At 40.9% G+C, this 15644-nt stretch overlaps 1 protein-coding gene across 1 annotated transcript in view; it reads left to right on the top strand.

Moving 5' to 3' along the window:
• Positions 1–15644, top strand: part of LOC132377870 (inter-alpha-trypsin inhibitor heavy chain H3-like) — a 162039-nt gene that overhangs the window by 46621 nt on the left and 99774 nt on the right. The window contains exons 11-12 of the mRNA XM_059944307.1: positions 972–1153; positions 7498–7683. Of these exons, the coding sequence (XP_059800290.1) occupies positions 972–1153; positions 7498–7683 (368 nt within the window). The remainder of the gene's footprint in view (positions 1–971; positions 1154–7497; positions 7684–15644) is intronic.

The raw sequence follows: 15644 nt of genomic DNA, 5'->3' as shown, positions 1-15644 counted from the left end.
CCAGCCTCCCCAGCATCGAGGACATCTTCAAAAGGCAACATCCATCATTAACAACCCCCACCATGCTATCTTCTCATAACTACTATGAGGGATGAGGTACAGGAGCCTAAAGACACTCGCTCAACATTTTAAGAACTTCTTCTCCTCTGCCATCAGATTTCTTATCAGGCCATGAACCCGTGAGCTTCATTATTTTGCTCTCTTTTTACAATATTCATTTGTTTCTTTTATATTTCTTATTGCAACTTATAGTGCTTTTCTGCTGCTGCAAAACAACACATTTCACAATATATCGTATCTCAGTTAACCTGATTCCGATTCCGCCTTCGTCCCACAAATTTTCACACCCTTGCTGATCATGGAACCATCTCTGCTAGATTGCTTCTAGTATTTTCTGACCATGACATTTTAAGGACAATCAATGGAATGCACGTTAGGAAAGGCTAACTGTCATCTCGGTTAGTTACTCTGCTTAAAGATTGTTTTGTTCAGGGGGGCTTCCAGGAATATTGGTCACCCTGTGGTATAGACTGTTTTATAGACAGTAGTAACCATATTTTAATTTGAGTATACTTACTGTCTTGTAAATATCAATTGTCTGTACCTTTGTGTATATGCGTTGTAAATACACTTTTATAGTTTTGTAAAAAAAGAGATTGTTCTGCTACTTGAGGTTTGTCCATAATTCAAGGTAGGTAAAATTTATTTAGAGGTACAGCACAGAATCTGCCCTTCAAGCCACGCAGCCCCGCAACCCCTGATTTAACCCCAGCCCCAGCCGATCTGGGGTCTAATCACAAGACAATTTACAAAGACCAATTGAAAGTGCCTGAACCGCAGACAGAATCAAAATCAAATTCACCCCACTTTCAGTAAATTTGCCTCAGGATCTTTTTGAAGTTTTACATAAAAAAAAACATTTGGCAGTGCTTGTATTCCACAATGACTCATTCTTATTCATTGTATTGCAGGGGTATCAAATCCTGTGATAATTCAGAAAAATGTTAAAAATGTTGTAAAAGGGAGGTACAATGTGTATGCACTTGGCTTTGGTTATGATGTTAAATTCAGCTTTCTGGAGAAATTGGCTCTGGAAAATAATGGAATAGCACGGCGGATCTATGAGGATTCGGATGCTAGCTTACAGCTCCAGGTGAGATGAATACTAGATAAAGTGTTATCCTGCTTGCTTTTGTTCCAGAACATCTTCAAAGTGACTCGTACAATTACGCAAAGACTTCGCCATAAGTGCAGTGGAAAATGCATTATTGCTCATGGACTGGATTTCCACTGCAATTTCAGCATGCTTGTGGTGTGGAGAGAATGCTTCCTGTGGTGGGGAGAGTAGTCTAAGGTCAGAGGGCACAGCTTCAGAATAGAGAGGCATCCCTTTAGAACAGAGATGAGGAGGAATTTCTTTACCCAGAAGGTGATGAAACTGTGGAAACCAGGTCATTCAGTATATTTAAAAGTGTTGGATGGTAGTTTTTTGAGTAGCAGAGTCATCAAGGGTTAGCAGGAGAAGGTAAAAGAAATGAGCATTTATGATGAAGGGTTTTGGCCCGAAACATCGTCACTACCTCCTCCCATATATGCTGTCTGGCTTGCTGAGTTCTGCCAGCATTCTGTGTTTTTATTGAGCATTTTATTTGTTTAGAGGAAATATGCAGTAGAGTAGCTGGTGCCTCATGTTTTGTAAATTAAAATTAAAGATTAAACATTAACTTTATTTGTCACATGTACATTGAAACTTATATGAAATGTGTCATTGTCAAACCAACAAGGATTGTGCCGGGCAGCCCATAAGCATCGCCACAATTTGGCTGCCAATATAGTATAATCATTGTAAATGCTTTAAGTCTTGTAGCGTGTTGATATAATCCAAATAACCATGAAGTATATAATGGATGATAATGATCTTCAGATTTATTTTGTTGCATTAAAAACATGCATTATCCCAGAAATGTAAGCTCATAGGACCATAAGACATTGGTGGAGAATGTAACCATTCAGCCCATCAAGTCTGCTCTGCCATTCTACCAGCGCTGATTTATTATCCCCCAAACCCCATTCTCCAGCATCCTTCCCATAAGCTTTGAAACCCTGACTAATCAAGAGCCTATCAACCTCTGCGTTAAATACATCCAATGACTTGGGCTCCACAGCTTTTCTGTTTTGTTTCATCATGTGGCAGCCAAGAAATTACATACGTAACTGCTGTTGAAGCAGAACAAGGCCTTGTGACCTCTTAAACTTGCTCTTCTTGTCAATACTGCTGATCCAGTGTTTGCCTCAGCTCCACTTTACTGTCTCATAATTCTTTTTTTTTTAAACTCTTTTTATTGCATTTTTAAGTAGTTACAAAGTAAAGGATGAAAAAACAGTGTATATAACCCTTACCCCCTCCCCTTAACCCCTCCCCCCGACTGCCCTATAGAAAAAAAAAGAAAGAAAGAAAGAATGCCTGGTTGTTGGAAGATCGCCACATGCTCCATGGAATTCGTAATAACTTTAATATGTATATTTATTTCTTTCCCCTAATAACCAATTGTTTCATCTTCAGAGCATCTATATATTTAATCCTGTCTTTTGTAAATAAGGGCTCCAAATTTTCAGAAATGTTTCATATTTATCTCTTAAATTATAAGTAATTTTTTCTAATGGAATACAGCCATAGATTTCTTTCTTCCAAGAGTCTATACTTAAATGTGTATCCGATTTCCAAGTAACTGCAATAGCTTTTTTGGCTACTGCCAGTGCAATTTTTATAAATTCTTTCTGATACTTATTTAGTTTGAGTTTCGGTTTTATCCCTTCAATATCACCTAGTAAAAGTAATATTGGATTATGAGGAAATTGTGTTCCTGTAATTTGTTCCAGTAAAAGTCTTAAATTTGTCCAAAAAGGTTGAATTTTAGAGCAAGACCATGTCGAATGTAAAAAAGTACCCGTTTCCTGGTTACATCGGAAACACTGATCCGATAAATTTGGATTTAATTTTTTTATTTTTTGTGGTGTAATATATAATTGATGTAGAAAATTATACTGCACTAATCTTAACCGAACATTTATTGTATTTGTCATACTATCAAGACATAGTCTTGACCAATTTGTTTCTTCAATTTTAATATTCAAATCACTTTCCCATTTTTGTCTTGACTTATGGACTCCTTGTTTAATTGCCTGTCTTTGAATCAAATTATACATACAAGATATAAATTTTTTAATATTTCCTTTTTGAATTAAAATTTCTATTTCATTAGATTTCGGCAATAACATTGTCTGACCTAATTTTTCTCTTAAATAAGCCCTTAATTGAAAGTAACAAAATAAAGTGTTATTTGATATTTTATATTTATTCTTTAATTGATCAAATGACATTAATATACCTCCTTCAAAACAATTCCCTATATATCTAATCCCATTTTGAATCCAATTATATAAAAGTTGATTGTCCATTGTGAAAGGAATAAGTCTATTTTGAATTAAAGATCTCTTTGCTAATAAAGATTTTTTTATCTCATCAGCAACATTTATCTTATTCCATAAATCAATCAAATGTTTTAATATAGGAGATTCTTTCTTTTCCCGTATCCATTTAGATTCCCATTTGTATATAAAATCTTCTGGTACGTTTTCTCCTATTTTAGCTAATTCTATTCTAATCCATGCCGGTTTATCTTTCTCGAAAAAAGATGCAATAAATCTAAGTTGATTTGCTTTATAATAATTCTTAAAATTTGGAAGTTGTAATCCTCCTAAATCAAATTTCCATGTCAATTTTTCCAACGATATTCTTGACATCTTACCTTTCCAGAGGAATTTCCTCACATAATTGTGAGGAAACATATTTGTTTCAGTTCTTTTTAGACACAAATTTACATTCAGTTGATGATAAATTTATATTGTGGGAAGCAATGAAAGCATATTTGAGAGGCCAGATAATAAGTTATACTTCTAAAATTAAGAAGGAATATATGATAGAAATAGATCAATTGGAAAAAGAGATTATAAAATTAGAAAAAGAATCTCAAAGAAATATGACAGAAGAAAAATGAAGACAACTTATTAATAAGTTAAAATATAATACACTCCAGACATATCGAACGGAAAAAGCAATTATGAGAACTAAACAGAGATATTATGAACTAGGTGAAAGATCACATAAAGTTCTTGCATGGCAGTTAAAAACAGATCAGATTTCTAAAACAATAAATGCAATTCGAACAAAAGTGAATGAAATTACTTATAAACCTTTAGAAATTAATGAGGCTTTTAAGAATTTTTATTCTGAGTTATATAAATCAGAATCAAAGAATGATGATGTTAAGATAGAAGAATTTTTATCACAAATAACTCTTCCAAAATTAAATATAGAAGAACAGAGGGGATTAGGTATGCCTTTTACATTGAAGGAAGTTGAAGAAGCTTTGGGATCACTTCAAAGTAATAAATCTCCAGGAGAAGATGGTTTTCCACCTGAATTTTATAAAAAGTTTAAAGATTTATTAATTCCTCCTTTTATGGAGTTAATATATCAAGCGGAAAGAACGCATAAACTTCCAGAATCTTTTTCAACAGCTATTTTAATAGTATTGCCAAAAAAAGATAGAGACCTTTTAAAACCAACATCATATAGACCTATTTCTTTATTAAACACCGATTATAAAATAATAGCAAAAATCTTATCTAATAGATTATCTAAATGCTTACCAAAATTAGTGCATATGGATTTAACAGGATTTATCAAAAATAGACAATTGGCAGATAATGTAACTCGGTTATTTAGTATAATCCATTTAGCACAAAAGAGGGAGGAAATGAGTGTGGCAGTTGCTTTAGATGCAGAAAAAGCATTTGATAGATTGGAATGGGATTTTTTATTTAGGGTACTGGAAAAATATGGATTAGGAACATCATTTATAAAATGGATTAAAACCTTAAATACTAATCCCAAAGCTAAAGTAGTGACAAATGGTCAAATTTCAACATCATTTCAGTTAACACGATCAACTAGGCAAGGTTGTCCATTATCACCTGCTTTGTTTGTGTTGGCAATAGAACCACTAGCTGAATTAATTAGAATGGACCCAGATATTAAGGGTTTCAGAGTTAATCAGGAAGAATACAAAATTAACTTATTTGCTGATGATGTTCTACTTTATTTAACAGATCCATTACATTCACTACGCAAATTATCTTATAGACTAGAAGAATATGGGAAAATATCGGGTTATAAAATAAACTGGGATAAAAGTGAAATTTTACCTCTTACTAAAGGAGATTATAATCAATGTTGATTAATAACTCAATTTAGATGGCCAGCAAATGGTATAAAATATTTAGGTATAAGAGTTGATAATGATATAAAAAACTTATACAAATTAAATTATTTACCACTTTTGAAAAAAATTCAGGAAGATCTTGAAAAATGGATGGCATTACCAATAACATTAATAGGTAGATTAAATACTATAAAATGAATATATTCCCTAGATTACAATATTTATTTCAATCATTACCAATACAATTACCCCAGAAGTTTTTTCAAGAGTTAAACAAATATGTGAGGAAATTCCTCTGGAAAGGTAAGATGTCAAGAATATCGTTGGAAAAACTGTCTCATAATTCTTGACTTCCCTTTAGATCAAAAATCTGTCTGAGTATAGAATTTCCAAAGTCCATACCCCACTGTGGGAAGAAATTCCTCTTTATCTCCATCTCAAATGAAGGAACAAATGATCTCTTATTCAAAATGTTTCCCCAACTACAGATTTCACCCCAAGTCCACGCCCCCCCCCCATTCCTACACCCACACCCATGGAAAATATCATATCAGCATCGACTTACCAAGTCTCCTTAGGAAATTGCATGTTTCAGACTGCTGAGTTTTTATCTCCCCGTGTCCCATATGAACTAACCCAACCTGCTCAACCTTTTCTACTGAAAGCAGACTTTATCCAAAGAATCAATCTAATGAACCATATCCAAACTACTTCCAATACAAGGACAGTGAAATTGCAATAATCCAGAATAATCCAGTTTTGGAAGAAGACATTTTCCTCATTACTGGATGCTACTTCTATTAATACTCACACAGGTTTTTATTTCATCCTATTTTGTTACACAGCAATAAAATGCCCAGTGAATCTGGTGACTTTAAGTTGAGCAGGAACTATACAAGCATTCTGACCCTGGTTCCCATCAGAAAACTACTCAATTCCTTACATTTGCTGTTCCAGACGCAGGCTTCAGTTCAAACTCCCTGTTTGACTGCACAACCTGCTTGTACTCTTAAACACAAGAGATTCTGCAGATGCTGGAAATCCAGAGTAACACACACAAAATGCTGGAGGAAACCATCAGATCAGGAAAGGAATAAAGAGCCAAACTTTGAAGCCAAGACATTTCATCAAGTCCAAAACATCAACTCTATTTCTTTCCATAAATACTATCTAACCTGTTGAGCTCCTCCAGTATTTTGTGTGTGTATAATCCGGCTTGTCCTATTGATCCCTGATAACATCTTAGACTAAACAATGAGCCAGCAGCCTGCACATCAGGATTTCCAAGCATAGGGATGCCAGATTATCAGTGATTAATTGTACATTTCGAAAACAGTATGCAGAACTATAAAAATGTCTATTGCTGAAGTTTAAAAATTGCTCTGCAGCAGAACTTCCTTACTTTTAATTTTCATTCCTTTTTGCCTCCTAGTTCCATGCTGTTTTTGCAAGCAGGCTCTCAACAGGACACTTTTTTGCAACATTTTTTGCCTGTTCACCCAACCCATCAGTGCCCATTCACCTAACCCATTGTCTCCATTCACCTAACCCAGCAGTGTCCATTCACCTAACCCAGCAGTGTCCATTCACCTAACCCAGCAGTGCCCATTCACCTAACCCAGCAGTGTCCATTCACCTAACCCAGCAGTGTCTATTCACCTAACCCAGCAGTGTCTATTCACCTAACCCAGCAGTGCCCATTCACTTAACCCAGCAGTGTCCATTCACCTAACCCAGCAGTGTCCATTCACCTAACCCAGCAGTGCCCATTCACCTAACCCAGCAGTGCCCATTCACCTAACCCAGCAGTGTCCATTCACCTAACCCAGCAGTGTCCATTCACCTAACCCAGCAGTGTCCATTCACCTAACCCAGCAGTGCCCATTCACCTAACCCAGCAGTGTCTATTCACCTAACCCAGCAGTGCCCATTCACCTAACCCAGCAGTGTCCATTCACCTAACCCAGCAGTGCCCATTCATACTTAGTAGCTTTTCATTTAATCATTAGCCTCAAAGCCTCAGGACTACTAAGTGAGCTTGGCAGCTTAAATTTAGTAGGAAAATTTTGTAAATCCTCAATATCAGGAATAACTAGTTTTACAAGTACAATTTTACCTCTTTGGCTCAACTGGAATTTGTGAGTTGTAGACTTGTTGATATTTTAATTATTGAAGAAATATGCTAAACTATGTAAATATTTCTTCTTCACAGGGTTTTTATGATGAAGTGGCAAACCCCTTGCTTCTGGATATTGAACTGCAATACCCAGGGAATGCCATTTCAGAATTAACTCAAACCAGTTTCAGACAGTATTACCATGGATCTGAAATTGTTGTGTGTGGCAGGATTTCAGACAGTTCCCTGGAATCACTCACAACAGATGTTGTGGCTCAGACCGTAAGTACTTATCATCAATTGTTCCAATTTCTTTACTGATATGCAAATCCTTCAATATGGTGCATTAAGTGGATAATTAGCCCATTGATCCAGCAGTAGTTAAGAAGGCAAAAGGTACCATATTTGCAAATGGTTGGAATTTAAAAATAGGGATGTTGTGTTACTGTTTTACAGGGTATTTGTTGGGCCTCATCTGGAACACTGATTTCAGGTTTGGTCCTTAAAAATTAACATTGGGGCCAGTACAAAGGAGGCTAATTCCTGGAATGAGAAGTTTGTGCTACCAAGAGGTACTGGGCCTGCCTTCTTTGGAGCTTAGAACAAAGAGGTGTGATGAGCAAATCAAGCTAAGATGGGGTCCAGAGTTGACCCCACTGTGAACTATGCTGCGAATGAGAAAGATGGAGAGAGCAGAAGTGGGGGAGGCATCCCGCGCAGATGAGAGAGAGATTTGATTTAATATTATGGCTCCCTGGCTGATTGTTTACCTTTGCTCCAAGGACACCTTCTTTGCCTGCTTGTTAGATTCTTGCAGAGACAGCAAGGTGGGACTGGCCTGATGGAGGGCCGGTGCCCTCCAGAGGGGAGATAAAAAGCGGGTCTGCAAAGACACAAGCAGACACACCAGGGGACACTGAAAGAGCGTTGTGCACCCACATGAAGGTGGGGGTTTGGAGGATCGATTCGGGGAATCGATCAGTTGCTCACAGTGTGAGAAGCGTGTGACCAGTGGGGACTTTTTTGTGTGTCCACCCTTGCCTGGGTGACAGGTCTACCACTGAAGAACAGTCGTATGGGGTCACAGTCAGTGACCATAAAAGGACAGGAAGACAATGGAAGGTTCAACGGCAACTGCATCACCTCTCTCTCTCTCTCTCCAACGTTACACCAGAACCACCTCGACCTAAACTGAACTCTTCACCATCGTAAGACTATCCATTTACCCCTAGACTTTGAAAGAGCTTGGTTTTGATTCCTATTTCCACACTTCTGTATATATCATTGCTAACCTGTTTCACATATTTGCATTTTATAGTACTGTATTACTTAGTCTACTAATAAACACTATTAGTTATAGTAATAAGGCAGCATAGATGAGGTTTAGGAAGCAAGGATCAGATGAGTCTATTGAGGAATATAGGGTAGCAAGAAAGGAGCTTAAGAAGGGCTGAGGAGAGCAAGAAGGGGACATGAGAAGGCCTTGGTGAGTAGGGTAAAGGAAAACCCCAAGGCATTCTTCAATTATGTGAAGAACAAAAGGATGGCAGGAGTGAAGGTAGGACCGATTAGAGATAAAGGTGGGAAAATGTGCCTGAAGGCTGTGGAAGTGAGCAAGGTCCTCAATGAATGCTTCTCTTCGGTATTCACCAATGAGAGGGAACTTGATGACGGTGAGGACAATATGAGTGAGGTTGATGTTCTGGTGCATGTTGATATTAAGGGAGAGGAGGTGTTGGAGTTGTTAAAATACATTAGGATGGGTAAGTCCCCGGGGCCTGACGGAATATTCCCCAGGCTGCTCCACGAGGCAAGGGAAGAGATTGCTGAACCTCTGGCTAGGATCTTTATGTCCTCGTTGTCCACAGGAATAGTACCGGAGGACTGGAGGGAGGCGAATGTTGTCCCCTTGTTCAAAAAAGGTAGTAGGGATAGTCCAGGTAATTATAGACCAGTGAGCCTTACGTCTGTGGTGGGAAAGCTGTAGGAAAAGATTCTTAGAGATAGGATCTATGGGCATTTAGAGACTCATGGTCTGATCAGGGACAGTCAGCATGGCTTTGTGAAGGGCAGATTGTGCCTAACAAGCCTGAACGAGTTCTTTGAGGTGACCAGGCATATAGATGAGGGTAGTGCAGTGGATGTGATCTACATGGATTTTAGTAAGGCATTTGACAAGGTTCCACATGGTAGGCTTATTCAGAAAGTCAGAAGGCATGGGATCCAGGGAAGTTTGGCCAGGTGGATTCAGAATTGGCTTGCCTGCAGAAGGCAGAGGGTTGTGGTGGAGGGAGTACATTCAGATTGGAGGGTTGTGACTAGTGGTGTCCAATAAGGATCTGTTCTGGGACCTCTACTTCTTGTGATTTTTTTTATTATTAATGACCTGGATGTGGGGGTAGAAGGGTGGGTTGGCAAGTTTGCAGACGACACAAAGGTTGGTGGTGTTGTAGATAGCGTAGAGGATTGTCAAAGATTGAAGAGAGACATTGATAGGATACAGAAGTGGGCTGAGAAGTGGCAGATGGTGTTCAACCCAGAGAAAAGTGGGGTGATACACTTTGGAAGGACAAATTCCAAGGCAGAGTACAAAGTAAATGGTAGGATACTTGGTAGTGTGGAGGAGCAGAGGGACCTGGGGGTACATGTCCAGATCCCTGAAAGTTGCCTCACAGGTGGATAGAATAGTTAAGAAAGCTTATGGGGTGTTAGCTTTCATAAGTCGAGGGTTAGAGTTTAAGAGTCGTGATGTAATGATGCAGCTCTATAAAACTCTGGTTAGGCCACACTTGGAGTACTGTGTTCAGTTCTATTCAGCTCAGTATAGGAAGGATGTGGAAGCATTGGAAAGGGTACAAAGGAGATTTATCAGGATGCTGCCTGGTTTAGAGAGTATGGATTATGATCAGCGATTAAGGGAGCTAGGGCTTTACTCTTTGGAGAGGAGGATGAGAGGAGACATAATAGAGGTGTACAAGATATTAAGAGGAATCGACAGAGTGGACAGCCAGTGCCTCTTCCCCAGGGCACCACTTCTCAGTACAAGAGGACATGGCTTTAAGGTAAGGGGTGGGAAGTTCAAGGGGGATATTAGAGCAAGGTATTTCACTCAGAGTGGTTGGTGTGTGGAATGCACTGCCTGAGACAGTGGAGGAGGCAGATACACTAGTGAAGTTTAAGAGACTACTGGACAGGTATATGGAGGAATTTAAGGTGGGGGGTTATATGGGAGGCAGGGTTTGAGGGTCAGCACAACATTGTGGGCCAAAGGGACTGTAATATGCTGTACTATTCTATGTTCTAATACCAGACTCCAATGTGTATTCCATTTCTGCAGGTTTGGTAACCCAGTCACAGGGTATGTACCAAATTGGGGGCTCATCCGGAGTATGAATGTCAAATTGGGGGGCTGTTGAATTGACTGGGGTAACTTCCCTCATCTGATTTGGGTTGTGTGAAATGGATGTTGATAAGTTTTTGGTGGAGCCAACCTCGGAGGCATTAGAGGATGCCAGGAGTGTGGAGCTGTTCAGTATTGCAAAGAAGTTGAATCTTTCGAAGGTGAAAATGTCAACAAGGAAGTCAGAGATGCAGAGAACCATAGCCGAGTATTATGTATCCATGGGGGTGTTTCAAGATAAGGAGTTGGAGTCGTTTCCCCGAAAGTAAACCTAGTGAGGTTGAGATCCAACTGCAGATGGAAAAACTAAGGTTTGCGTCTGAGGAGAGGAAAAGAATGCAGCAGTACGAGTTTGAGTTGCAAGTAAAAGAGATGGAGGCAGAGAAGCACAGAGACAGAGAGGAAGCAGAAAGTCAGAAGAAAGGGAAAAAGAGGTAGTTTGAGCTGGCAAAGATAAAGGCATTGCAGGAAGGGGGACAGGCAGTAGACCCCACACGGGGGTTCAAGGTGAGTCAGCAGATTAAGTTGGTATTCCCATTTGAGGAAACAGATGTTGATATGTATTTTCTGCATTTTGAGAAAGTTGCTGTGAATCAGAACTGGCCGAAGGAGAAGTAGGCATTGTCTGCGGATGAGGCTAAAGATTATTTGCCCAGCAAGCCTATTTGGCATTGTCTGCGGATGAGGCTAAAGACTATGATGAAGTAAAAGGGGCTATACTGAGGATTTATGAGTTGGTTCCAGAGGCATACCGGCAAAGGTTCCGGAATTTGACGAAGCCGTAGGACCACACGTATTTAGAGTTTGCCCATGAGATGCAAATATACTTTGAGTGTTGGTGCACCTCGAAAGGGACCAGTGAGGATCTTGACAAACTAAGGCAGTTGATGTTGATGGAGCAGTTTAAAAGCTGCGTCCCTGAGGGTATGAAGACGTATTTGGACGAGGAGGCAGAAACTCTGTCCGCAACTGCCAAGTTAGCAGACGAGTATGCCTTAACCAACAAGGTAAAATTTTCTCCAAGTAAGAGCTACCACAGGGGTAGTAGGAATGGTAGAGAGAGCCCACCAGCTAAGTCAGAGAGCAAGCCAGGGACTAGCAGAAAGGGTAAGGAGGATAATAAGTAGTCTGGAGGGAAATTTCCTAGTTTTACGTGTTATAATTGTGGGAAAACTGGTCACATAGCATCTAAGTGTTTTGCTCCCAAAAGAGATAAAGGAACAGGAAAGGCGCCAACCCCAACTGCCTGCATTAAGCTGGCTGAAATGCTGCTAAGGGAAAAGGAATCAAGCCGAGTTCAGGAAGGACGCAAGAAACTTATTTCAAATGGGTTGGGTATCTGTGAAGAAGGGGTCAACCCCAGTTCCGGTGAGAATCTGGAGAGACACTGCATCACACAGGGGGACAGAAGGCTGGACCCAAATGCAGGGCACAGGCACTGAAGTACTAGGGGCAGGACAGGAATAACTAAAGGATAGAACCAGATGGGGAGACCAGGGCATGCAAAAGAGACAAGTCATGCTAGGTAATCCTGGGGTTCAGAAAGAGTTCATGGCAAGGCTGGGTCCCGGATTCCCTGGCGAGGCTGGGTCCCAGAGAGCCCCCTGGGCAGCCATATAACTCCTGGGCAGGGCCACCTCCCAGGCAAGACACAGAACACCTGGGTAGGTGTGGCCAAAACCCATAGGGGGCAAGGGGTAGGAAGGGGCAGAGACCTCAGGGTGGGCCACACACTCCTGGGCAGGGCCACCTCCCAGGCAAGACACAGGACACCTGGGCAGGAAGCAGACACAACGCATCAGAGGTGAGGGGTAGAAAGGGGACAGAATCCCCCCGCCAGGCAACAGCAGTCTGGCCTGCTACCTGACAGAGGCAAAGGATCAGAGGGGAGCTTGGTCCAGGCTGACTCCAAAGCTGACTCACAGAACTTGAGGATGAAGCCGTGGGCCCTCCAAGCCAGGACAACCAGAACAAACAGAGCCGATCTGACAAAACGCCTCAGAACATGACAAACCAGCTCATACAAGACAACCCGTGAACAGGACAAAACAAGTTCAGAGCAACACAGACACACCCATACCAACTAGGCTCTCCCCCCCCCCCACCTCCCCCTTGTTTTACGGCGGTTGGCACCCAGCTTAATGGTGCATTACCACCACCTTCTGCTCCGGAGTATGCGATGGACTCACATTCTAAATCCCGTCACCCAATCGCACACATACACATACCCTAACCTACACTTTATCCTCCCCGTCCTAGTACCCTATTTCTGTTTATCCATCATACCCTACTGTTACGTATCCCGTAACTGGATAACTTACCAGCAAAGATAGAGAGGTCCATTGGAGTCTGATGTCACTATTTTCAAACGTTTTTATTTATAAAGGGACACAAAAGTAGGGTTAATACATATATTCAGATAGTGCACATCGTCAACACTCAATCTAAAGCGCGGGTATAGTAATAATCATCATTAAGAAGTGAGCTCTGCTGTTGTCTAGGGGTTAATAGATTGTCCGTTGGAAATATAAAAGTCACTCAGAAGGCTGCAGGCCTCAGCCTTTTGAGAATCGCTGGGTTTCACGTGGGGCGACCGAGAGAGAGAGATTGGGGGAGAAGAGAAAGAACTTGCCGAGTCTTGATGAAGCTTCCGTGAAATCGGGGGAGCGTTGGTTTCCTCTCCCCGATGTTAGTTAAAAGCGGTTTTCTGTGATTCCAGCCACAAATTCCAATCCCGGAATCTAACGCACGTGGCTTCCTTCAGAATGGCTTCTCGCTGCTGTGGGATCACTCTCTCGTGTCTTCTTGGTGCGTCTGAAGGGGCTGTCCCCCTGAGACTCTCCTTTATACTTCCTCACGGGGTCGCAGGTGTCAATCAGGTTGGGATGATGCAATCTCTCTCTCAACCAGCCCACCTTGCCCGAGGGCTTTTCACGTGGTCTCCATGAGACAATAGTCGCTGTCGTCTTATTCTGCATCCCGGGTGGAACGTGCAATTCGGCACATTTTTCTCTCTCTCTCTCTCTCTCTCCTACTGGGTCTACTGACCCCCCCCCCTCGAAGGGTGTTCTTGCGATTCTCACAAAGGAGCAAAGGAGGGGGCTGGGATCATAACACTATAAAAAACCCCTGTACCCCTTAAGAAAGCTAAAAATACCCTGACCTGTGTTCTCTCACCCATGCCCAGCAACCCTTTTAATGTGAATTCCTGCACCCCCAATTCCCTTAGATTAATTCTCATCATCTCTCTGTATCCCATACTTCCTGCAACTCTGAACTACATGGTCTACTGACTCCTCTTCCTGACATACCGCACACAAACCTGTCTTGTGTTTCCCTATCAATTTCAATGTTTGGTTTAGTGCACAGTGCCCCAGACTTAACCTAGTCCACACAATTTCCTCTCTTCTGTATCTACTTCCTACCCTAGTACCTGCAACACTTTTTAGTATTTGATATAAATGCCTCCCTTTCCCCTCCCTGTCCCATCTTTCTTGCCACATTTGGCTAATTTTTTCCCCCAGATTACACACTTAACCTCTGTTTTACTAATACTAATGTGCATTTCTATATTTTCTTTCTTTAATGCCCTCTTTGCCAACTCATCCACCCTTTCATTGCCCTTCACCCCTACATGAGCTGGAACCCATGGAAATTTAACCTGACCTCCCTGATTTGCAACTCTTGTGACTGACTGAAGGACTTCCTGAAGTACATCTTGCCGGCTGTTTGAGTGAAAAGACCTTAAACTTGCTAGAACTGAAGATAAATCTGAGCATATCAACGCTTTGACTAGTTTAGTTTTCTCCACCCAACGCAACGCAACCAACACTGCCATCATCTCCACTGTATACACCGCTAACTTATCAGATGTTCTTCTGCTGATTGCAATTGCTTTTGCTGGTATAGCCACCCCAAACCCTGTCACTCCTGTCTCAGGTTCCTTAGCACCATCTGTATAGACCTGAGTATAATCACCATACTTTTCCATCACATAACAGTTAAATGCACTTACCAAATCAGTTTTATACTTTCCTTTCCTTTTTACCTCTAAAAAATGCCAGTCTACATCAGGCCATACCAGCTTCCATGGAGCTACAACTGGATAAACTACTGAAGGACTTATCTTTAGATCAAACACTCCACATGATCTAGCAATATCATTCCCTACCCGACTAAAGTTTTCCCTCTGAAACCTCCCATTTTCCCAGGACTCCTGCAACACTCCTTTAGCAGGGTGAGAATCATTGTGTCCCTGCAAATTAACCCAGTAGTTTGCCATCAATTGCATCCTTCTTAATTCCAAAGGCATTATTCCCATTTCTACCTGCAGGGCGGATACTGGTGATGTTTTAAAAGCCCCACTGCACACTCTCAAAACCTGAGCCTGAATCACATCCAGTTTCCTTATAAGAGACCTAGCTGCTGATCCATATGCTACACTTCCATAATCCAACACAGATCTTACTAAAGCCACATACATTCTCTTTAATGCTGAACAACTTGCTCCTCATTCCCTACCAGTCAAACATCTCATCACGTTTATTACTTTTTTACATTTCTCCTCAACTTTCCTGATATGGTCTGCCCATGTTAACCGTGAATCAAATATAACTCCCAGAAATTTAAATGATCCAACCCTTTCTAATTCAATCCCATACATCCTTAACTTCTTCCCTACTTCAATTCTTTTCCTAGTGAAAAATACAGTTTGAGTTTTTTTCCACTGAAAATCTACATCCCAATCATAACCCCACTCTACCACTTCATCAATTGCTCCTTGTAGTTTCCTGATTATATGCTCCGTGTTCCTGCCTCTTTTCCACAAGGCCCCATCATCCGC

Source organism: Hypanus sabinus, chromosome 19 (assembly GCF_030144855.1).
Source record: "Hypanus sabinus isolate sHypSab1 chromosome 19, sHypSab1.hap1, whole genome shotgun sequence".
Lineage (NCBI taxonomy): Eukaryota > Metazoa > Chordata > Chondrichthyes > Myliobatiformes > Dasyatidae > Hypanus > Hypanus sabinus.
The sequence above is the reverse complement of the archived record's forward strand: the minus strand, read 5'-3'. Positions and strand labels throughout refer to the sequence as shown.